Below are 24220 nucleotides of genomic sequence, written 5' to 3'. Positions count from 1 at the left end.
CTCCTTCTGCCTCTCTCTGTCTTTCTTTGTGTCTCTCATGAATAAATAAAATCTTTTTAAAAATGTTGATTAATACATTATTAAAGAGATAGTAAGCCCTGTGGAATATTGTCCAGTTACATTGATCAGTAAATTCATGTTCTTGAGATTCACCTGTGCAAATACAGAGTGGAATTGTTATCACTAAAGATGCACTGAGAAGTATGGGCAACACAATCTTTGTTAAATTTCACATTGTGTTATTTGGGTTTGCTTCTAAGTTGACCTTGCTGCATTTACTTTTAATCTGATAAATCTGTATTAGAACATAAAGTGCCTGAGATTTTTTCTTTTTTGGCCTATAATAGGGTAGTTGTTTCTTGAAATCTCTCCCCCAGTCACACTGAAGTGATTAGGATCATTTTAAGTTTTATATTGGTGCACAACTTTAAATTTTCTGCATTGCCAATATGCATTTGTTTTATTTAGATGAAATTCTTTACACATTGCAATTTTATTATGATATTCTAAAGTTATGATTTCTGAATTATTTCAAAGAATACTTCTGTTGACAACTCAATGATAGGAGCTATATGAATAAGAAACTATCCAGGTATTAGATAAATGGTTTCCTTGATTTTTGCTTTTTCCTTTCTTGTTTGTCCATTTAACTCTTCTGTAGCTTTGCATATAAATTAGTTATACCACTGTAGTAGTTTCTTCCAGTGTAAACTAGGATTGACATTTTCTCACTGTTCCCTAGAGATAAAATAAGTTGTGGCTTAGGGTTTTAAAACATTTTGGATTGATTCTATCCTCAAAGTCTACAGTATCACTTCTAATAATTTACGCATTACTATATTTTTCCAATGAGAAGCATTTCCCTAAATCAGATTTTTTAAAAAATGGTACTGAATGACAACGTTTTATATGAGAAATGAAACCTAAAGACTTTATAAAATCTTTATAAAAAATTGGATGTGAGGATATGTTCAATTCGGGGTTTTTCAGTCTTTCTGAATTTTAAATTCTGCCTCAAATAAGCCTGAGAAATGGAAGCATTTAATTGGGTAAGGACTGACAGTAGTGAGAGATTTGTCGTTATTTTGCTTACAAGGTTAATATTAGATTACTTTCAATCGCATATACAAAACTTTAAGGAAAGCCTTATGTTTCATTTTATTAATCCCACGTAGAAGCCTAAATCAAATGCCATTTCTTCTGAGGTATCACATCAGTTGGGAAGTGGCCACCTTCCCTCTATACCTACTTTGACATGGAATTGTTGTGGTTCTTCCCACAGATCTTTGTTGATAGGGAATGTTTTCCATGTCTGGTCTCCCCTCTGCTTCCTGGTGTCAGGAGCATATGTTTTTGAATTTGAATTTTCTGTTAATGCTGCTATTGACATGACGTACAACCGTTGGTAGATCTGGGCCTACTCTGGCGACTTTAGAGAAAATTCTCTAATTGGGGAGCATTGTAATTCAATTGTAATTAGGGAAAATTCTGTAATGTCCGACTCTAGCTGTTTCAAGGAATACAGGATGTAAAACTTGTATATATGCTGAGAACTACATAATGTCCATTGGTTTTCCCCTCTGCTTTCACATTTTCATTTATCACTCATGGTGAATGATTTACTACTTTTGCAGCTTTGTCTTAAGGATACTGTCTGGTATGACCTAATTTTGACTCTATCCCTTGCTAATTATATTATCCTGGACACTTTTTTAAAACAGATTTATTTATTTTAGAGAGCGTGAGCATTCATGTGAAGGTGTGGCAGCAGAGGGAAAGGGAGAGAGAGCCTTAAGTGGTCTCCACGCTGAATGTGGAGCCTGACTTGGGGCTGAATCTCATGACTCTGAGATCACCACCTAAGCAGAAACCAAGAGTTGGAAACTTAACTGACTCTGCCACCCAGACACCTCTATTGTGGACAATTTATTTAACTTCTCTACACCAGGGGTTTGGAAACTATGGCCCATGGACCGGATTGAGCCTACTGCCTGTTTCTGTGTGGTCCATGAGCTAAGAATAGTTTTTACATTCTTTAATGTTTGAAGAAAATTCTAAAAAGAATACTTCATGACATAAAAAGCATAGTAAATTTGTATTTTAATAAGCATAAATTAAGTTTTAATGGCATGCAGCCATGCTTATTCATTTATGTGTTGTCCATGGCTGCTTTTATGCTACAGTAGTTAGAGCATATGAAGTACAAAGCCTAAAATTTTTATGTCCGACTCTTTGTAGAGAAAGTTTGCCTATCCCTGCTCAGTTTTCCCTTCTGTACAAGGGGGAAAATAGCACTTCTTGCAGAGAAATTTGAGATAATGAATGAAAAATGCTTAGTATAGAGCCAACAGATAGATATTAAGCAATCAGTAAATGTTAGCTATTGATGTTGTCATCATCTTCCCATAATTTATATGGTAAAGGTGGGCCTGAAAAATCTCTTCCTTTTCTCCTTGCTAAAAACAAAATTATTTTTATATTATTGTTATGCAAAATTATTATTGTTTTTTTCTAAAGAGCATGAGTGTGGGGTAGGGGAGGGGTAGGGGAGAGGGGGCGAGAGGATCTCAAGCAGACTCCCCACTGAACGTGGAGCCTGACACAGGGCTCTATCTTACAACCCTGAGATCATGACCTGAGTCAGATGCTCAACGAACTGAGCCTCCCAGGAACCCCTTATTTTATCTCATTTGTGTTTAAACATTCTGGTATTCTCCATATTCAAAGATCTCCTCAAACTCCCTTCAATCCACTCTCCATTTAATTGTACATTACTCTCTTCATCTTGCTCACTATAGCCCAACTGTACACCCAATGACCTTTTTTACACCTTCCATGTCCCATCTCCACCTCCATCTCCCATTTCCCCATGCCAAGTCTACTCCACCTTCCAGAACTTGGCACCCACATCACTGCCTTCATATAACCACTGTTATTTGTATGCACACTATGCCATACAATCCCCTTTCCCCAACAACAAAAACACAGGAGAATTTTGGGAATAAAATCCCCTTGGCAACTTTCTTGAGCATCCTGTCTGTATATTTGAGAGCACACATCACTTTCCTGGTTGTGTTTTAATTCTGCATACACTTTGAATCCGTTCTTTCAGGGCAATGCCATTGTTCCAATTTGTGGAGTTCCCCAGATGTGTTTAATGTAGCAGTATCTGATGGATATTGTTTTCAAATGCAAAAGTTTATCTTTTTTTCTTTCTGCTTTCCTAAAGTATGGATTTTTGGCCTCTTTTCAGACAGAGTTCCTTGATATAAGCCAGCTGTCTTTCATCCATGATTTGGGACCAAAGGGCATGTAAGTTCCAGGGTTACATCTTAAAGAGAATTGTGAAAGCTGATAAGTATTACCATTTGATTGACCATCCTGCCATGGTGACAGAGCTTACCTGACTTGCCTGCTACTAGCTTATTTTCTTCCCGACAGAGTCAGAGCCACTCAGAGAGTCTATTTATACAGAGTGGTACCTTGCTATTATTGAACAAGGGTAGCAACTGCTCCATCCTCCTCCTTAGGGCCTTACAGCACAGATTTCCCTTCACCCAACATTAGGAATGTTTAATACAGGTAGCAAATATGATATGTGGGAGAAAGCATTAGACATAAACGTGTTGTATATTTGAAAGTTGCTAAGAGAACCCATCTTAAAGGTTCTTATCACAATAAAAAATTTTAACTATGTATGGAGGTGGATGTTCACTAGACTTATTGGGGTGATATTTTGCAATATATAAAAATGCCAAATTAATGTGTTGTGCACCTGACACTGGTATAATGTTATATGTCAATTATACCTCAATTTAAAAAAATCAAATGTATCAAGTCCCTTCTTTAAATAACTTACAAAAGTTAGCTATTTATCACTCATTTTCATGATTAAAAAATAGTGTGTAAAATTTATGCTAGGTAACAAGATTGAAATTTACTTAATGATTATTTTTCCTTCAATAATACGAGAGCTTGATGTTATCAAGAGCTTTAGTTAAGAACATTATTAGTAGTAGTTTTAATTTTTTTCTTTGGTTAAGCCATTCGTGTTGTTGTTTCTTGTCATATCCCTCAAAAGTAAGATATTTCTCTTTCCAAAGCTCTAATAGATGTGCCTTGTTCCTTTGGTATGACTCAGTCCTAGAACTGTAGGTAAAAGGATGAGTATTTGGGAACCTTTGGGCAGGTACCTCCAAAGGTCTCGACAGCAGCTGAACCATCCCTGGGCAGGCCTTTGGTGATGTCTGGGGTCTTTTTCAGCTTGTCCCAATGACTAAAGGGTACGCTCAGCATTTGGAGCCAGAAGCCAGAATGCCTAAGGTCCCGCACTGTGTACAAGAGAATATTGCTGACCAGTTGCTTTTAGAGATCAGCAGCTAGGGTATCCAGCCTAGTGAATTCCATATTGAGCTATTTGAGAGTGAAAAAGGAAGGAGAAGAAGTGATGTGAGAAGGAAACCGTTTATTTAGTCCAAATGGTGAGGCTGTATCAGCTAAGCGTGAATTGGAAATCTGAAGATGCTGGGTTAACTTGATGTCTCTTTTAGAGAAGGTATGATAATGAAAAGATCCGGGGGACACAGGATACCAGGCTTGAATTGCTGTGGTCAGGGAAGAGCCTGCTACCGCTGGTCCAAAAGGTAGGACTTTGCCATTTTGTGTGTTTGTTTTAATAAACTGGATGTTTGGGGAATTTTCACATGCTGGTTTTTGATTACAAATCCATTATATATCCTTTGAAAGTTACAGCAGAACAAATTTTAAATTATCTTAAGTCCCAGGTTTCAGCATCCATTTAAATATTCTAACTCAAACCAGGGCTTGTAGGCAGAGTGTGCAAAATTTATTTTATAAGTAAAAATAAAATAAACTTAAAAACTGGTCAGCCGAAGAACTTATACAGATGACCAATAAGCACAGATAGATGTCTCAGTATCACTAGGCATTCAGGGAATGCAAATCAAAACCACAGCGGGGTCCAACTTCCCAGCCACTAGGATGGCTGTCATGAAAAGACACAATAACAAGTGTTAATAAGGATGTAGAGAAATTGGAACACTCCTAGATTGTTGGTAGAAATGTAAAATGGTGCAGCCACTCTAGAAAATGGCACAGCAGTTCCTCAAAATGTTAAACATAGGAAGTGGGTTTACCGGGCATATGGTAACTCTAAGTATTTACCCCAAAGAATTGAAAAAATATGTCTGCATCACAATTGGTGGAAGATGCTTTCACCAGCAGCATTGTTCAAATAGCCAAAAAGTATGAACCTCCTGAATGTCCATGATTTGATGAACGGTTAAACAAAATGTGGTATATGTGTACAGTGGAATATTATTTGGCCATAAAAGGAATGGAGATTAATGGGAATGGGGTTTCCTTCTGGGTCGATGGAGATATCTGGTTGTACAACGTTTTAAATATATTGCAAACCACTGAATTATACACCTTTAAAAGGTGAGTTTTACAGTATGTGAATACAATGTTCAGAAATTTTTAATGAAAACAAACAAAAAAAATTGAAATACTAATTCCTATTTCCTGAATGAATCTCCAAAACATGCTAAGTGAAAAAAAAAAAAAGCCAGACACAAAAGGCCACATTTTATAAGATTTCATTTGTATGAAATGTCCAGGAATAGACAAATCGATAGAGACAGAGTAGATGAGTGGTCTCCAGGGGCTGGGAGGAAAGGAGAATGAGAGTTTCTGCTAAATGGACATGGGGTTTCTTCTGGGTGGTGACAACATTCTGAAATTAGGTATGAGTGGTGATGGTGCACAGCTTTAGGAATATCCTAAAAACCACTGAACTCTACACTTAAAAAAATAAACTAAAAGATAAAAGAAGAATTGGTCAGATTTCAGGGATCATGATTTTAGACTTAACATTTGTAAGGATGTATATTCTGATGTGTGATATAGACAGAGAACATTATTTTTTAAAAAAAGATTTTATTTATTTATTCATGAGAGACACACAGAGAGGGAGGCAAAGACACAGGTAGAGGGAGAAGCAGGCTCCCTGCAGGGAGCCCGATGCGGGACTCGATCCCAGGACCCTAGGATCACAACCTGAGCTGAAGGCAGATGCTCAACTGCTGAGCCACCCAGGTGCCCCAGACAGAGAACTTTAATTCATATCCTGTGTCCTACCCAACCAGACTCCTGTGGACCAGTGTTCTCATCTGATTCTTGTGTCCTCAAAGCATTTATCACAATGTTCTGGATATACTAGTCTCTGTCTCTCTCTTACATAAATAAAAATAAAATCTTAAAAAATATATATATTCATCAAAACTCTAAAACTAAGACTTACCTTTAAACATATTTAAGACACACTACCAGCAAATCATACCATTAAGTCAAGCTCTTATTTTCTCTATTTTAAAAGGATAGTAGAAGGGGCGCCTGGGTGGCTCAATGGTTGAGCGTCTGCCTTGGGCTCAGGGCATGGTCCCGGGGTCCTGGGATCGAGTTCCACATCGGGCCCCCCACAGGGAGCCTGCTTCTCCCTCTGCCTGTGTCTCTCATGAATAAATAAATGAAATTGAAAAAAATCAAAGGATAGAAGAAATTACAAGGAAAAGATCAAGAGATTAGACTGGAGAAAATAGAAAATTTCTGAGTTCCAGTAAAACAATTTTACTAAAATTAAAAAAAAAAAAAGGAAGTAATGCACTAGAAAATATTTGTCTTCAGGATCCCTGGGTGGCTCGGTGGTTGAGGACCTGCCTTGGGCCCAGGGCGTGATCCTGGGGTCCTGGGATCGAGTCCCACTTCGGGCTCCCTACATGGAGCCTGCTTTTCCCTCTGCCTGGGTCTCTGTCTCTGTCTCTTTCTCTCTCTCTCTCTCTCTGTGTCTTTCATGAATAAATAAAAAATCTTTAAAAAAAATATGTCTTCAGACAGAATGCTGTAACTTGGAGCTCAGCGGGCTCCTGGTGCGGAGTCTCCTGCCCTGACTTCAGCTTTGGTTAAGGTGGCCGCTGGGCTCAGCCCAGGCTTTCGGAAGGCAGCACCTGCGAGTCTTGCCCAGCCCCGGGGGGCAGGGGTGATGCCCCCACCAGCTCTGCACCGGCTCGGCCCCACACAGTAGGATGCGTGCAGACCAAGGCGTCCTTGAGGCCTCGCGCCCTGCTCCGCCTCCCCGTGCCCCCCTGCCGGGGCTCCTGACCTCCCTCTGCGCCCCCCAACACTCCTCCTTTACTCACACCCTGGTCTCAGAGCAGACTTGGGGGCCAACCCAGCCCGGGACCTCCTCCTAAACGACGGCCGCCGTGGTCTGGTCCCCGCGCGATGACCGGGGCCTAGGGTCGCCGGCTGTGCTCCAGCGCCTGTGACAAGGAGGCAAGGCCCCTGCCCTCGGGGAAGCGACAGGGAGTGGAGGTGGGGGAGGCCGCAGCTCTGAAGGAAAGGGAAGGCAGGGGGACGGGAAGGCCTTGAGGCCGGAGAGGGGACCTGGGCCCGGGGTCAAAGGACTGCAGCCGGAGGTTAGGCTCCCTGCGAGGGGCAGCCGCCAAAGACGGGGCCAGACGTGTTTTGTTTTTGTTTTTTTTTAAGATTTTATTTATTTAACAACAACAAGAAGAAAGATTTTATTTATTTATTCATGAGAGACAGAGAGAGGCAGAGACACAGGCAGAGGGAGAAGCAGGCTCCCTGCGGGGAGCCCGATATGGGACTCGATCCCGGGTCTCCAGGGTCACACTCTGGGCCGAAGGCAGGCCCTAAACCGCTGCGCCACCCAGGGATCCCCAGACATGGGGATCCGAACCCCATGTTCGGATAAATAAAACAACCGAGCTCCCTCGCACCTTAAGCTTCGGATTAAATCCAGCCTCTACCAGGGCAACCCAAAAAGATCCGATCCTCCCTGGAATGAAGCGTGTTGTCGTTTCACAATCGTGAGGATCTTTCCACAAAGGTTGAAGCCTTGGTTCCCCATCAAGAAGTATTTCCCGAGCTACGTGGGTGCGTTCCAAAGTAGCAGTACCAGAGAAAGTGGCAAGCTGCGTTAGTCTAGAAGTTTCCTCAGGGCAGAAACTATTGGTATCCGAATAGGAGTTGCTTTTAAGGAGGACCCAGTGGTAACTCGCTCTTTTTTGTGTTCGTATCCGTGCTCAAGCATCCGGATCGCTTTCTCATGCTTGCTACCTCGATGCACCGAGATCACGCAAATGGGGCAACTGAGCTTTCGGTGCGTCTCACAGTGACCTGGTCTTGAGGACAAGTAAAAAGAAAAATAAAAAACAAAAGACAAACACGGAAAACATTTCTTCTCACAATTTAAAACATCTGCTCATGGGCAGCCTGGGTGGCCCAGCGGTTTAGCGCACCTTCGGTCCAGGGTATGATCCTGGAGACCCGGGGTCGAGTCCCGCATCCGGCTCCCTGCATGGAGCCTGCTTCTCCCTCTGCCTGTGTCTCTGCCTCTCTCTCTTTGTGTGTGTCTCTCATGGATACATAAATGAAATCTTAAAAAATAATAATAATAATAAAAAAATAAAACATCTGCTCATGCGGCATATCTGCATCTGGTAGTGGACTGGACGAGAAGTTTCTCATCTCTAGTAACGTCTAAGGAGATGTATGGATTTTAAGAAATAAGTGTAGCATTTATTTTGCTGAACTCTGAGCCATACCCAGAATGCTACAGACAATAAGAACAAGCAGACAGATGGTTCCAGGTCAGGGCAGGAAGCTAAAGGGAGCGGTGGGTGGGGTCGGGGCCTCCCTGCGCAGGAATGTTTAGGCGGAGAACGCAGGAGCAGGAAAGGCCCATGGGAGCCTCTGGACAAAATAATTTCTAGGCAGAGGACTAGCCGACGTAGAAGCCCGAAGAAGAAGCACCTTGGCAGATGTGAGGACAGCTGGATGTGGGTGGGGAGAGAGAAGGGCAGGGGTGAGGCCCAGAAGCCTGGCTCCGGGGCTGTCTGCATTTCAGCGCCAGAGCAAGGAGTGGCACGGGCAGGAGGCGCTTGTTAGAACACACTAGAACCTCACCTGCCTGAGAGCAAGAATGTCTGTGAAAGGGCCTGTTCCTGGCGCGAGGCACAGTGCTGAGCAATGTACGTGCATCAGCCCCGATTTCTCACAGGCACGGATGAGTGGGTCGCTCATTCCAGGCGGGGAGCCCCCTCCAGCCGTGTCCCCGGGCTCACGCAGAGCTGGAACTGGAGCCCAGGGAGGCCCAGGGAGGGCGACTCGTAGGGACGCGCTTTGCTCCCTGAGCAGCTGCCACTGACTCCGAAGACTGGTCACCCGTTCCTCTCTTGGTGCGTGGCCTCTTGTTAAAGAAAAAAAAAAAGTTGACAAAAGAGAGAAACGAAAGAAATCAGAGGAGTTTCAGGAATGGTATAATCAAGAAGAGCTTTATAGAAAAGCACCACGAGTCCATTTATGCTGATGTCTGGATGACTAATAAGAGGAATTCATTATCAAAACTCAAGTTGTTTTTTGCATTCAGCTTTTGCAAAAATCCAGCTGTCTGGGTGGCTCGGTCAGTTAAATGTCCCACCCTTGATCTCAGCTCGGGCCTTGATCTCAGGGTCATGAGTTCGAGCCCCACGTTGGGCATGGAGCCTACTTAAAAAATGCAGCTGTTACTACTACGCTCTTCTGTATTTGCAGGCACCACGTCTCGGAGGGGCAGAGGAAGAGGCACTTAGGGTACCCCCAGTGCTGACCGGTGCTCCGGCTTGCCGGGACCCCTAGCCGTATCCTTGCCATTGCTGAACAAGGTGTTGATCACCTGGCCTCTGAGCAGATTGAGAAAAGTACCCATTTCTTTTCTTTTTTTTTAAAATATTTTATTTATTTATTCATGAGAGACAGAGAGAGAGAGAGAGAGACAGGCAGAGGGAGAAGCAGGCCCCATGCAGGAAGCCCAGTGTGGGACTCGATCCTGGATCTCCAGGATCACGCCCTGGGCTGAAGGTGGCCCTACACTGCTGAGCCCCCAGGCTGCCCTAAAGCACCCACTTCTGCAGGAGGACACCGCCAACATCGCAGGCCTCCTGCACCGGGGCTCCCCGCGTAAGGCGTACCTGCACCATAGTCCCTGTGGCCTGGTCCCAGGGACATGTTTTCCAGCCCTGGTCCCGGTGGTTGTGCCACCAGCCTCTGCTCTTAGAAGCATCTCTGAGATGTGCTGTGTAATGCCAGCCACGGGAGCCGGTGCCCCTGGACCGGGCCCCTGACCTGGAGCTCTGGGGACAGCTGGCTCCGGTGCGTGCGGTGTGCTCCACGTGCAGGCCCCAGGTTCATGAGCGGGCAGCTGCGGAGGGCACGGGGGCGCAGCAGGGCCCGGCCGGGAGAAGGAGCCTGGGCAGGCACCGGTCCGGCTGTGCCCTCGGCCTTGGTTGACTCCTGCCGACGGGCAGCTCCGCGGCTGCCTCATACCCGGGCCTCGACCCCCGGCCTGGGCGTCCTGCGCCTTGAGCGCCGTCGTGAGAATTCTTACAAAATGTGTAATTCCTGCACTTATTGACAATTATTGAGAATCTTACCCATTATTCTCAGGTGCCTTCTGTTGGGTCCCAAATGGGAAACTTCCTTTGGAATTTAATTTTTTTAGGGGGAGACACCTTTTGATTTCTTTAATGTATTTGTTGGGTAAGAAAAACCAGGAAGCTTGGCATCGCCCTAATTATGTTGATGTTGTGGTTAGGTGTTTGCTTTCTGTAACCTTACTGTTTCTCCCTTTGTTCACCGTTATCACATGTATGGCCTTTACTGTTAGTGAGGACATAACTAACTAAAGCGATCCCATCCCTTTTCCTTTTCTTTCTTTCTTTTTTTTTTTCCCATCCCCTTTTATTAGAAAGGAGCTGGCCTATATATTGAAAGACAAATGAATGAAATGAAACTAGGTGGAGGGCAGCCCGGGTGGCTCAGTGGTTTAGCACCACCTTCGGCCCAGGGTGTGATCCTGGGGACCTGGGATCGAGTCCCACGTCGGGCTCCCTGCATGGAGCCTGCTTCTCCCTCTGCCTGTGTCTGCCTCTCTCTCTCTCATGAATAAATTAATAAAATTTAAAAAAAACATTAAAAGAAAAGAAAAGAAACTAGGTGGAAACCAACATAGATTTGTCTGTAGTAAACCCCCAATTATGAAGCCCCTAAATTGCCATGTGGTTAGCAATTTTGGTGACACCGTATCATAGAGTTTTTTTTTTAGGTGCCGGCTTCCCATGTTACGTTCACCATATTCCTTACCTTGTGAACGTATTCACAGAAATGCTGGAGCATTTAGTATTTCTGTCTTTAGATTTTTGAACCTCCATACTGTTTTCCTTTCCTGTTCTAGAATGTGCTTTACTTTGTGTGATATTGAATATGATATGCCCCTTGTTATTTTATTCGGTTACGAACTGATTGATCACTACACAATTGCCAGTAAATGTGATTATATGGTGTTATATGCAGCATGGCACCGTTGCCATTTGTGTTCATTTTATTTATTATTTTTAAAGATTTTATTGATTTATTCCTGAGAGACACAGAGAAAGAGGCAGGGGCAGAGACAGAGACACAGGCCGAGGGAGAAGCAGGCTCCATGCAGGGAGCCTGATGTGGGACTCGATCCCAGGTCTCCAGGATCAACGCCCTGGGCCAAAAGCAGATGCTCAACCACTGAGCCACCCAGGCATCCCCATTTGTGTTCATTTTAAATCAATCCCATACCTTCGCTTGTCCCACTGCCCTTGTCATGCCCGTCATCTACATCCTTACTGCTCAAATGTCGTCCTAGCATGGACATTGCCCTTGAGCTTATTAGAAACGCGTAATGTCGGGCCTTGCCCCAGACCTACTGAATCAGAATCTGCACTTTACTTTTATTATTTATTTTATTACCATTATATTGCACTGACGTATAGCTGGCATACAACGTTATGTTAGCGTCAGGTGTATAACACTGTGACTCCGCATTCATGTACATTATAAAATGCTCACCACCTGTCACCATGCAAAGTTATTAAAATATTATTGACTGTTCTCCCTATGCTATACTTTGCATCCCTGTGATTTCTTTATTTTACAACTGGAAGTTTGTACCTCTTAAATCCCCTTCACCTATTTTGCCCATCCTCCCACTCCTCCCTGCTCTGGTAACCAGCAGTTTGTTCTCTACATGTATGAGTCTCTTTCTGTTTTGTTTCGTTTGGTTGGTTGGCTTTTTTGTCTTTAGATGCCACATAAATATGAAGTCATACGGTACTTGCTTTTCTCTGTCTGACTTATATCACTTAGCATAATACCCTCTCTAGGTCCATCATGTTGTTGCAAATGGCAAGATCTTTTTTTAATGGCTGAGTAATACTCCACCATTTTCCTTTTTTTTTTTAATTTAAATTATTTTTTAATTTTTATTTATTTATGATAGTCACAGAGAGAGAGAAAGAGGCAGAGACACAGGCAGAGGGAGAAGCAGGCTCCATGCATTGGGAGCCCAATGTGGGATTTGATCCCGGGTCTCCAGGATCGCGCCCTGGGCCAAAGGCAGGCGCCAAACCGCTGCGCCACCCAGGGATCCCAGTCCACCATTTTCCTTATCCATTCATCAATAAGTTACTTCCATATCTCAGTTGTTGTAAGTAATGTTGCAATAAACATAGGAATGCATACATCTCTTCAAATTAGTGAGGTTTTTATTTTTTTCTTTCAGGTAAGTATCCAGAAGTAGAAACGCTGGATGATTTGGTATTTCTATCTGTATATTTTTGAGGAACCTCCATACTGTTCCTCATGGTGGCTGCACCAATCTATGTTCCCACCAACAGTGGGCCAGGGTTCCCTTTCCTCCACATTCTCCCCAGCACTAGTTATTCCTTATCCTTCTGATACTAGCCACAGATTTTGCATTTTAACAGGATACCCATGTAAGGCTTTTATTCACAGTAAAGTATAAGAAGAGTTGTTCTGTATTATTGCCGTAGCTTGCGAGCCTGCCACACTATATCCCTCTTTATCATTCATACCTTTCTTTCTAAAACACAGCTACCGTGATAGTCTCATCCTCTCCCTTGCTGGGGCATGAGGATTCTCTAATTTAATAACCATCCTGGTGTTTTTGTTAAAAAACATCATGCTGAGTGAAGTCAGTCAGTCGGGGAAGGACACTCATCATATGGTTTCACTCATACGGAGAATATAAGAAATAGTGAAAGAGACCATAAGGGAAAGGAGGGAAAATGAGTGGGAAAAATTAGAGAGGGAGACAAACCATGAGAGGCTTCTACCTCTGGGAAACAAAGGGTTGTGGAAGAGGTGGTGGGCAGGGGGATGGGGTGACTGGCTCTGAGGAGGGCACTTGATGGATGAGCACCTGGTGTTATATGTTGGCAAATCAAACTTCAATAAAATAAAATAAAAATAATCAGCTGTGGGGTCTGGGAAACTATTATTTTTTAAAAGATTTATTTATTTATTTATGATAGAGAGAGAGAGAGAGGCAGAGACACAGGCAGAGGGAGAAGCAGGCTCCATGCAGGGAGCCTGCCGTGGGACTCGATCCCGGGTCTCCAGGATCATGCCCTGGGCTGCAGGTGGCACTAAACCGCTGCACCACCGGGGCTACCCTATTTTTTTTTTTTTTTAAACAAGCATCTCAAGAGCTTCTGATGGCAAAGCAAGTTTAGGAAACTGGTCCCATGCTATGAAATCAGCCTCCTGAGCATGGCCTTCATTCACACTGTCCGCAGTGTGGCTTTTGCCCGTTTTTCCTTACTATACTCCCTGAGACGCTGGCCACACCAGACTTTCTCCCAACACATGCAGCAATTGTTTCCACACCGCAGTGCCTTTGCCAGCTCTTCCCTCCATGCGGGATGCAGGCCTCGGGCTCCCTGCTTTGGGCTTTATTTGATAGGATCTTTCTGGCCTCTCTCAGATCCACCTGTTTGGGAGAGTGCTTCTAGCTCTTTCTCTAGTCAGAACTAAGGACTCCCTCTTAGACCCATCACCTTTTCAGTTTCTAGCACCTTCTTTGTGCCCCACTAGCCTCATAAGCTCCTTGGAGAGCATGTCTCTTTTACCTCTGTGCTGTTTCTTTCTTTCTTCCTTTTTTTAAGATTTTATTTATTTATTCATGAGAGAGACAGAGAGGCAGAGACACAGGCAGAGGGACAAGCAGGCTCCCTGCAGGGAGCCCGATGTGGGACTCGATCCCAGCACCCTGGGGTCACGCCCTGAGCCAGAGGCAGACGCTCAACTGCTGAGCCACCCTGGCGTCCCTCCTCTGTGCTCTGTCTACCTCTATACTAACTCCCAGCTTATCACTGTATTTTTCCATTATGAGACTCTTAAATATATATTGAGTTGAATACATAGATGCTTTTGAGAGACCACATCATTTATCAATAATCCTTAAACCTACAATTTGAAATAAAAAACAGAATATGTAGTCTTAGATGCTTACTGGGTTGTTTTGAAAGCAGGATTTTTATCTCTCGAGAGACTTATTTGCCTCTTTTATAATGGTTTATCTTAGCAGACATTTTTCCAGTGCATTTCCATTCTTCCAACAGCTGAGGCTCCTGCTGTACATGCGAGTGCTACCTGCCCATAGCAGGGACATCCTCCCAGGTTATGTCATTAGTGTTTACAGAGCTAATGAATTAGTTTGAATTGGTTGGTGCTTAGAAAAACATAATAGACTTATTAGGTTTTTTGTTGTTGTTGTTGCAAAGCGACTTTTAAAAAACAAATCCCCTGTGTAAAAAATAAAATCATATCTATGGTCTGCTAGAGTGCTTACTTAACTTGACATAATTTGTTCTTTTTGTTTCAGTGATTCAATACAACTCTAAAAATATTTATTCCCTTCCTACAGGTGGTTGATAGTGAAAGATTCATTTTTACTCTATATGAAACCAGACAGTGGTGCCATTGCCTTTGTCCTGCTGGTAGATAAAGAATTCAAAATTAAGGTCGGGAAGAAGGAGACTGAGACAAAATATGGACTCCGAATTGATAATCTTTCAAGGTAGAAATTTCAAATATTTTGACACAATTTATCTCAAAAACAAAGATTTTCTCCCAACTTTAAGTGAAGAAGGAAGTAGAATAATTTAACTATTAGAAAATTGTTATTTAGAACTCATCTTCAATCAAAAATAATGAAATGACTTTTCTTTCTGTATATTTTTAAGTATATATCGCTTCTCAGCCTTTGGCTAAGATCAGGTATATATTTTTTTTGACTATAGTATATCCAGTGTGCAACAGTCAGAATGAACAATCCCATGTGTTGATTTATGCCTGTTTTAACAAAATGTATGCCTATTAACAAAATTAATTACTCAGTAATACCATTTTACCAAACAAATTAAGGAGTGATTGTTTCACATTTTTAAAAGATAAAATTTTACTTTATAAATTGATATCCTTTAATTAAGAGAAACACATAAACAGTGATTTGGTTTACAAAAGTTCTCTTTACACATAGATTTTAAGAAAAATATCTTTTTTTTTTTTTTTTTTTTTTTTTTTTTTTTTTTTTTTGATTTTAAGAAAAATATCTTGAACGGATGTTCAACTGCCCATTTACTATGGATTTTATTAGCAAGTGTGTGTGTTGATAAATGTTTCTTTCTGGAAGACTATGTATGTCTTTTTCTCTATATACACACATTTGGCTCTACAAAGTTTAGCCTTATGTATACAAATATATGTATATTTCTTTCACACATTGACATACACCCACACACACCCTAATACACATTGGTGTGTGGTTTGTGTGTGTCTGTGCATGTATGTGTGTAAAGAGATGCTGAACTTCCAGATCTTCTCTGACACTAGAAGGTTTAAGATTATCCCCCTCACAGCTCGTATAGTACTAGTCGTAGTAAGTACCTTTATGCACGTTAGCATGAGTGAATGAGTAAATAACCTGAAAATGTATTTTTGCCATATTCAGTATAGTTTAAAATCCTGCCCAAAATGTTCAGAAGTCTGCTTTTTTTGATATAAATAAGATGCTCTTTGCTTAAAGTCTTCAACCTATACTTGCTGTACTACAAAAACAAAATGGCACATGTTTCATTGTTAAATTTTTTGAAAGAGACAGAACACGGAGTGATCATTCTTTTCCACATTTTGCTTTTCTTGGAAGGACACTTATTTTAAAATGCAACAGCTATAGGCATGCTCGGTGGTGGGGAGGAGCTATAGAGGAATTCATCCAGAAACATGGCACCAACTTTCTCAAAGACCACCGATTTGGGTCATATGCCGCTGTCCAAGAGAATACTTTAGCTAAATGGTAAGATCATTTTGCTCTAAGACTGTGGAGGTAGTCATAGTATCTAATATTATAGTGGGCCTAAATTTATCTGGAATCAGTATTTGGAGCTGTGGAGACATATTATGCATTACCCTTCACAAGGGCCTTTCTTTATAAGACTACCTGAGCAGAGATTCATTTTCCGATTTTTGTATTTAAGATTTTACAGTGAGCTTTAGATAACTAGCTTTAGATTTTGAAGTTTGATTTTAAAAGCTAACTTCATACATTTTTAATGATGGAATGTGTATTTAAGTTATTAGCCATAATTGGGACGCCTGGGTGGCTCAGTAGTTGAACATCTACCTTCGGCTCAGGGCGTGATCCTGGGATCTTGGAATCGAGTCCCACGTTGGGCTCCCTGCATGGAGCCTGCTTCTCCCTCTGCCCGTGTCTCTGCCTCTCTCTCCCTCTCTCTCTCTCTCTGTGTGTGTCTCTCATGAATAAATAAATAAAATCTGTTTTAAAAAAAATTATTAGCCATAATTTTTTTAAGAACGAGAATTTACTTGCCGGGTATTCCTCTTAAATAAAATGCTTTGCATGTTTTTCTACCCATGGATTGGAAACTGATCAGTTTTCAGTCTCAGAAGGACAATGATGTGAGTTCAACAGGATGAGAGCATGTATCTGACTCATGTGAGGATGAGACCAATTTGTTGTTCTCTCAGCAGAATCTGGTTACTTGCTTCTGTCTACTTACTGGGCTTCCTGCATACCAGACGGATGATAGTGTTTGCAATCCTTGGTCTTTGGTTATACAAAGTAAACTGATGGCTTTGTAGAGACTCAGGCAGTGGCTTCCATCTTTTACTTTGCCATAAGATATGTTTTCTTTCTTTCTTTCTTTCTTTCTTTCTTTCTTTCTTTCTTTCTTTCTTTCTTTCTTTCTTTCTAAATAAATAAATAAATAAATAAATAAATAAATAAATAAATAAAACAAAAAAACTTATCTTTCAGGTACGTTAATGCCAAAGGGTATTTTGAAGATGTGGCAAATGCTATGGAAGAAGCAGAAGAAGAGATTTTTATCACGGATTGGTGGTTAGTATTTATACATGGGGATTTTGTTAGGAGCTCTCTACAATTAGAAATGTAAAACAGCACTGCGGTGTTCCAGAATCATACATTACGAAAACCAGCAGTACCCATAGATAGTTTGGCCAAAGTCTCAACCAATTAACTAAAATAGCCTTCAGTGAAAAGACTTTTCAAAAAACTTGACCTCCAAATATATCATTAAAATATTTAGCTTAAATAGTTTTGTTTTTATCTTTCCATTTGGAAATAGAAATCCAAATATTCATCTTAGTAAAGGTTATTTTGCAATGCTAATACTGTTTTAAGAGCGAGCGATAGAAAACAATCTTCCTTAGGTACCTTCTTCATTTGGTTTTTCAGCTACTGGGTTCAGTGAATATACTTCTGAATTGTTCCTTTGAAGCTGGAATAATTCCATTTGCTTATTATGGAGTGATTAGGCCTGGTCAACTTTTTTGAAGATATATCAGATTTCAACTTTTTGTCCCCCTTTACAAATAGCCATGAGAGTTACAATGCTTATCTGAGCCACTGGAAATCCCATGCTCAGAACTCATTTAGCTATTGGGAAATTGTACTCGTGGAGTTGTTATAGGCTTTATAGTTTGACTTTAGTTCCAATTACCCATCTGCCTGGATAGTTAAAACCAATTACAGATGCCAAAATTGACTACAGTGGAAATGAATGTGTCTGAAATATGTTTTCCTTCCAAGAATTTAGTTGTTAAAACGTTCCTTTTTTTCTCCCTATTTTGTTTCCTTTCAAATGCTATCTTACATATAAACTGTGAAAATATCATCATAATTTATTTCCTCTTAATTCTAGATTTTGGGGAATGGGGAGAGTAGTTAGGAATATGAACTCATTCTCTTCTATTTTGCCTTAGTGATATGGAAGTCTGTAATTCTAGAACATACTTTCCCAACCTTGGCACTATTGACATTTTGAGCCAGATAATTCTTTGTTATGGGTGGTTGTTCTGTGCATTGTGGGATGTTTAGCATCGTCGACATGTCTGGCTTTTACCTACTAGATGCCAGTAGCAAGCTCCTGGTTGTGAGAGTGTCTTCAGACATTGTCAAATATCCCCTGAAGGGCAGAGTCCCTCTTGGTTGAGAATCTTTGATTTAGGGTGGATAGATAAGATGTGTGATGGTCAGCATGTCTGTGAACCTATTTATCCTCTTGTGTGTGGAAGAGCTAAATCTTGGCCTCTATTGTCGTTTTTGTCTTTTCACTCAATGACCAGGAATAAAAGAAAGTTTCATACTTAGGACCTATTTCTTTGGTTGAATACTTTATAAACACCTATGAGAATAAATTCAAACTTAATATCGTACTACATTCCTTTAGATAATATTTCTGAAAGTTTGATGAAGACATGAGAGATACTGAATGTAGTTTTTTCACTGAGCCCATGTTTTCATGCCTTATGCAAGAAAATAATATCTTTTTTGAAGGTTGTGAACACTAAAATACAGGGTCTCATTTAAACATCTAAAGAGATGGAACGCTGACTGTTTTCTGCTGTTGGAAAGAAAATAAATCAGGTTATTTCTTTTCCATAACTGTCTAGGATAACATCTTATTACCACACTCCCTTTGAAATGAAACCTTCATTGTAACTTCCCTCATAACAAGTGAAAATTCTTGTCATGCAAGTGCTGTATTGCAAAAGAGGGCATTCAGAAACTTAAGCTAGTATGTCTGGATCTGAGAGAGTGCAAAGCATAATTAGAAGATGCACTTGTCCTTTAGAAGCTTCTAATCTAATTCAAGAGATCTCATATGCTTAAGTGAAAACTGTACTAATAGGGTTTATAAAATAGTCAGTATGCAAGCAAAGGTGGATGTGGTGAAATGAGAACCCAGGACCTCCCGGTTCCCTCCCGGTTCCTTAATTCATTTAACTACCCATCCATTCACTTGTTAATTTAGTCATTCATTCTGGCTGGCTGGCTGGCTTGCTTTCTTTATGATTTTATTTATTTATGATTTTATTTATTTATGATTTTATTTATTTATTCATGAGAGACACAGAGAGAAAGGCAGGCAGAGACATAGGTAGAGGGAGAAGCAGGCTCCATGCTGGGAGTCCGATGTAGGGCTCCATGCTAGGACCGTGGGATCACGCCCTGAGCCGAAGGCAGATGCTCAACCTCTGAGCCACCCGGGCGTCCCATTCTGGCGCTTTTTAGTGAGCACCCCCTCTATGATAGGTAGTGAGCTAAGCCATGCTTACATGAAGATGACTAGATGCAGCCCCTACCCTGGAACAAGAGAGAGTCAGGAAGTCCTATGGAGAACAACAGATTGGGGGTAAAAGTGAGTGACAAGGATAAAGAGAGCAGAAGGAGGAGCCCTGAGGAGGGGCAATGCTTGAGCCTACAGGCACTGTGGAAGCATCTTGAAAAAGAAGACTGGCCTTGGGCTTGGTGGATGGAGCTGACCAGATGAAGTCAGGTGAATGTTTTCAGCAGAGGGTTAGCCAGGACCAAGCCATAGAAGTGTGAGAGCGCACAGCAGCTGGGAGGCGGGTAGAGATTGTGGATAGCTGAAGCCTAGCATCCTTGGGGATGGCAAGTGGAGACGGCACTGAAAAGATGGGTCAGGGGGAAATCGTGAAGGGCAATGGGGGATCTGCTAAGGAGTTTGCACTTAGTGCTGTGACCACTGGGAACCCCTGACAATTTGTAAGAGTGGGGATTTCAGTCAGATTTGTTTTCTAAAAGGGATCATTCTGGCAATAGTGTAGAAGAGAAATTAAACACTGGTTGTAGAGCCCACTTGGCAAGCTATCTTGTCGTCTAGGAGAGAAATGGGGAGGGTCTTTGCTCAGACCACCTCAGGGACCTAACTATCATAGACTTGGGGCAAGTGTTTCTAAGGCACAGAGTAACACTGACAATAATAGCTACTACTTGTTAGAGTCTTACAAGTGCCAGAGGCTATGTTAGAGTTGAGAAAAGGGAGACTCATGAGGTAGGTAACGAAACTGCTCATAGTCAGGCAGTTGGCAGGTGCCATTGCACCTGGGACTCAGGCGTGTCTGCTCTAGAGCCCCTGTATCATGGACCTACCTCTCAGAGAGAGCCTGCTGCCCTGCATGGTGTCTGAAGTTCCTTTTATTTATTTATTTTTAATTTAAAAAACTTACTTGAGAGAGGGAGCAAGAGCAGACTCCCCTTTGAGTGCAGAGCCCAATATGGGGCTCAAACCTAGGTCCCTGAGATCATGACCTGAGTTGAGGTCAGATGCTTAACTGGCCTGAGCCACCCAAGTGCCCCTGAAATTCCTTTTAGATCTGATATTCTAGATCTGCACTGAGAGTGCAGATTGAACTGTTTTGAGGTACTGAATAAATTCGTAATCAGATTTGGGTAGATTTGGTTTGGAGAAATTTTCTGAAGAGAGGTAAATTGTGAGGTAGGTTGTCGAGTTGGAAGAGACAATGACCCATTAAACAGCCCAGACTATCTGAAAACTAAGGTGAAGAGTAAATTCCAACTGGATATTGAAGATGTCATAAGAGGAAGTTTCTGTATAAAGGTTAGTGAGCATTCTTCACTTGTTCATCTGGATTAACCGGAAGATCACTGGTTTTATGTCTTTTCTGTGCTTGCTGTACTTCATTCGCCTGTGAATTAACTATCCAGTGTTCATTGGAGTATGTCCAAAAATGAGGTTGGACACCAAGATGCGGCTCTGAGCTCCACTGCTAAATTACTAGTTGCTCTTAGGGCAGATCCAGAGACCGTGGCTTAGCTCAGATTTCCTCTTGGTGGTGGTAGTTCTGATTTCCGCTGGTCAGCAGGGATGTGGGCAGCAAGCATGTTGAGTGTCCACCATAGTTGGTTCTTTATCCAGCCTATCGGGATAGGGGTTGTGAGTGGTGTTGCCACAGCCTCTGTGCTGAGCCTGTGCATTAACTGTGTCAGAAGCAGGCAGGATTGGTAAAACTGAAGAATTTTTAAAAACAGATTTTTCATTCTTTTAAAACTTTGCTTAATTCCAGCACAGTTAACAGTGTTATACTAGTTTCAGATGTAGAATATAGTGATTCAACAGTTCTATACGTTACTCAGTGCTCATCAGGGCAAGTGTACTCTTTCATCCCTAACACCTATTTTATCCATTCCCCTGTTCACCCCCCCTGGTAACCATCAGCTAGTTTGTTCTCAACAGTTAGGAGTGTTTCTCAGGAGGCGCCTGGGTGGCTTAGTAGGTTGAGCATCTGACTCTTGATTTTGGCTCAGGTCATGATCTTAGGGTGGTGGGATCAAGCCCTGCCTCAGGCTCCCCACTCATGGGGAGATCCTGCCTCTCCCCCTTCTTGCTGGCACACACTCTCTCTCAAATCTTTAAAAAGGTGAAGGGCACCTGTGTGGCTCAGTCAGTTAAGAATCCAACTCTTGATTTGGCTTAGGTCATGATCTCATGTTGTGAGATCAAGCCCTGAGGTGGGCTCCACGCAAGGCATGGAGCCAGCTTAAGATTCTATCTCTCTTCCCCTCTCTCTCCCCCTCCCCAACTGTCTCCCTTTCTTAAAAAAAAAAAAAAAAAAAAAAAAAAAAAAGTCCCTTTCCTCGAAAAAAGAAAAAAGAGTCTATTTCTTGATTTGTCTCTCTTTTTCCCCTTGCTCATTTGTTTTTCAAATTCAATATGAGTGAGATCATGTGATCTCTGACTGACTTATTTTACGTAGCATTATACTGTCTAGCTCCATCTATGTTGTTGCAAATGGCAAGATTTCATTATTTTCTGTGACTGAATAATATTCATACACACACACCACTTCTTTATCCATTTATCTGTCAACAGACACTTCGACAGCTTCTATAATTTAGATATTGTAAATAATGCTATTATAGATATATCCCTTTGAATTACTATTTTTGTAATCTTTGGGTAAATACCTAGTAGTGCAGTTACTAGATCATAGGGTAGTTCTATTTTTAACTTTATGGGAAGCCTCCATACAGGTTTCCACAGTGGCCGCATCAATTTGCCTTCCCACCAACAGTGCTCAAGGGTTTCTGTTTCTCCAGATCCTTGCTAACACTGATTATCTCCTGTGTTTTTGATTTTAGCCATTCTGACCACTGTGAGGTAATATCTCATTATACTTTTGATTTGGTTTGCACATCCCTGATGACGGATGATGTTGAGCATCTTTTCCTGCATCTGTTGGTCATCTGTATGTATTCTTTGGAGAAATGTCTGTTCATGTCTTCTGCCCATTTTTTAATTGGATTATTTGATTTTCGCGTATTGAGTTATAGGAGTTCTTTATATATTTTAGATACTAACCCCTTATCATGAGATAAATCATTTGCAAATATCTTCTCCTATTCATGGCCTTTTAGGGTTTTTATTTTGTTTGTATGTTTTTTTACTTAAAAATGGTGGTATTTAAATTCCACAATTTGCTCAAATGCTGGTTTTCCTATAAACTTTCTACAGGATGTTTTTTAAAAGAATTTCTTCATGGTGTCATGACTGTGTTCTTATGGAATTTCAGGGAAAAGGTTCTGTGTGTTTTTATAGCTTAATTTATACTACAGGGAGAGCAAGTGGTCACAAGCAGGCCATGTGGTATTCTATGGAATCATGCCGTTTAGGTGAGTTTTCTGATGTGGACCATCCCTTTGATGCTAAAGATAATGCATCTATTGAAATAAGTGATTATGGATTTGGATTACTGCTCTCTACACCTTCCAGTTTTTCTGTGTTATCTTCCCAAATAATGTGAAATTTCATGACGTTAGGAGTAGATATAAAAATATTCCTTTGAAGCTTAGAAAAGTCTGGTTTTACTGGCAGATTTTCTCTGAATTCTGTCTTGCTATATTCATTATTTACCTCATGGCCAACTCTAATAAATTCTTGATCTTCCTAAGTGCATGTAATTAGCACAACTGTTAGACATACTGCATCTGTATCTGGAATGAGTCCTGGATTAGGTGCATCAGCCTGAAATATAAACATAGACCTTCCTGCCCAGCTTCAGTGGGGAGCAAGATGGGCTCTTGCACCCAGAATAGACTCAGAAAATTTTTTTAAAAAATTTTTTTATTGGAGTTCAATTTGACAGCATATAACATAACACCCAGTGCTCATCCCGCCAAGTGCCCCCCTCAGTGCCCATCACCCAGTCACCCCAACCCCCACCCACTTCCCCTTCCACTACCCCTTGTTCATTTCCCAGAGTTAGGTGTCTCTCATGGTTGTCACCCTCACTGATATTTTCACTCATTTTCTCTCCTTTCCCTTTATTCCCTTTCACTAATTTTTATATTTCTCAAATGAATGAGACCATATAATGTTTGTCCTTCTCCGATTGACTTATTTCACTCAGCATAATACCCTCATTTCTAATGGCTGAGGAATACTCCACTGTATACATAGACCACATCTTCTTTATCCATCAACTTTCAATGGACACCGAGGCTCCTTCACAGTCTGGCTATTGTGGACATTGCTGCTAGAAACATCGGGGTGCAGGGGTCCCGGCCTTTCACTGCATCTGTATCTTTGGGGTAAATCCCCAGCAGTGCAATTGCGGGTCATAGGGCAGGTCTATTTTTAACTCTTTGAGGAACCTCCACACAGTGTTCCAGAGTGGCTGCACCAGTTCACATTCCCACCAACAGGGCAAGAGGGTTCCCCTTTCTCCACATCCTCTCCAACATTTGTGGTTTCCTGCTTTGTTAATTTTCCCCATTCTCACTAGTGTGAGGTGGGATCTCATTGTGGTTTTGATTTGTATTTCCCTGATGGCCAGTGATGCGGAGCATTTTCTCATGTGCATGTTGGCCATGTCTGTGTCTTCCTCTGTGAGATTTCTGTTCATGTCTCTTGCCCATTTCATGATTGGATTGTTTATT

The 24220-nt window shown here is 41.6% G+C and overlaps 1 protein-coding gene across 8 annotated transcripts in view; it reads left to right on the top strand.

Annotated features, from left to right (window-relative positions):
• PLD1 (phospholipase D1) overlaps positions 1 to 24220 on the top strand; it is a 204828-nt gene that overhangs the window by 87118 nt on the left and 93490 nt on the right. For all 8 annotated transcript variants that reach the window (XM_038583904.1, XM_038583901.1, XM_038583903.1 and 5 more), the window contains exons 7-11: positions 3254 to 3312; positions 4551 to 4643; positions 14840 to 14992; positions 16121 to 16270; positions 17252 to 17335. In XM_038583904.1, the coding sequence (XP_038439832.1) occupies positions 3254 to 3312; positions 4551 to 4643; positions 14840 to 14992; positions 16121 to 16270; positions 17252 to 17335 (539 nt within the window). The remainder of the gene's footprint in view (positions 1 to 3253; positions 3313 to 4550; positions 4644 to 14839; positions 14993 to 16120; positions 16271 to 17251; positions 17336 to 24220) is intronic.

The sequence above is a fragment of the Canis lupus genome, chromosome 34 (assembly GCF_011100685.1).
Source record: "Canis lupus familiaris isolate Mischka breed German Shepherd chromosome 34, alternate assembly UU_Cfam_GSD_1.0, whole genome shotgun sequence".
NCBI classification, from domain to species: Eukaryota; Metazoa; Chordata; class Mammalia; order Carnivora; family Canidae; genus Canis; species Canis lupus.
Note: the sequence above shows the minus strand (reverse complement) of the source record. Positions and strands in the feature narration are given on the sequence as shown.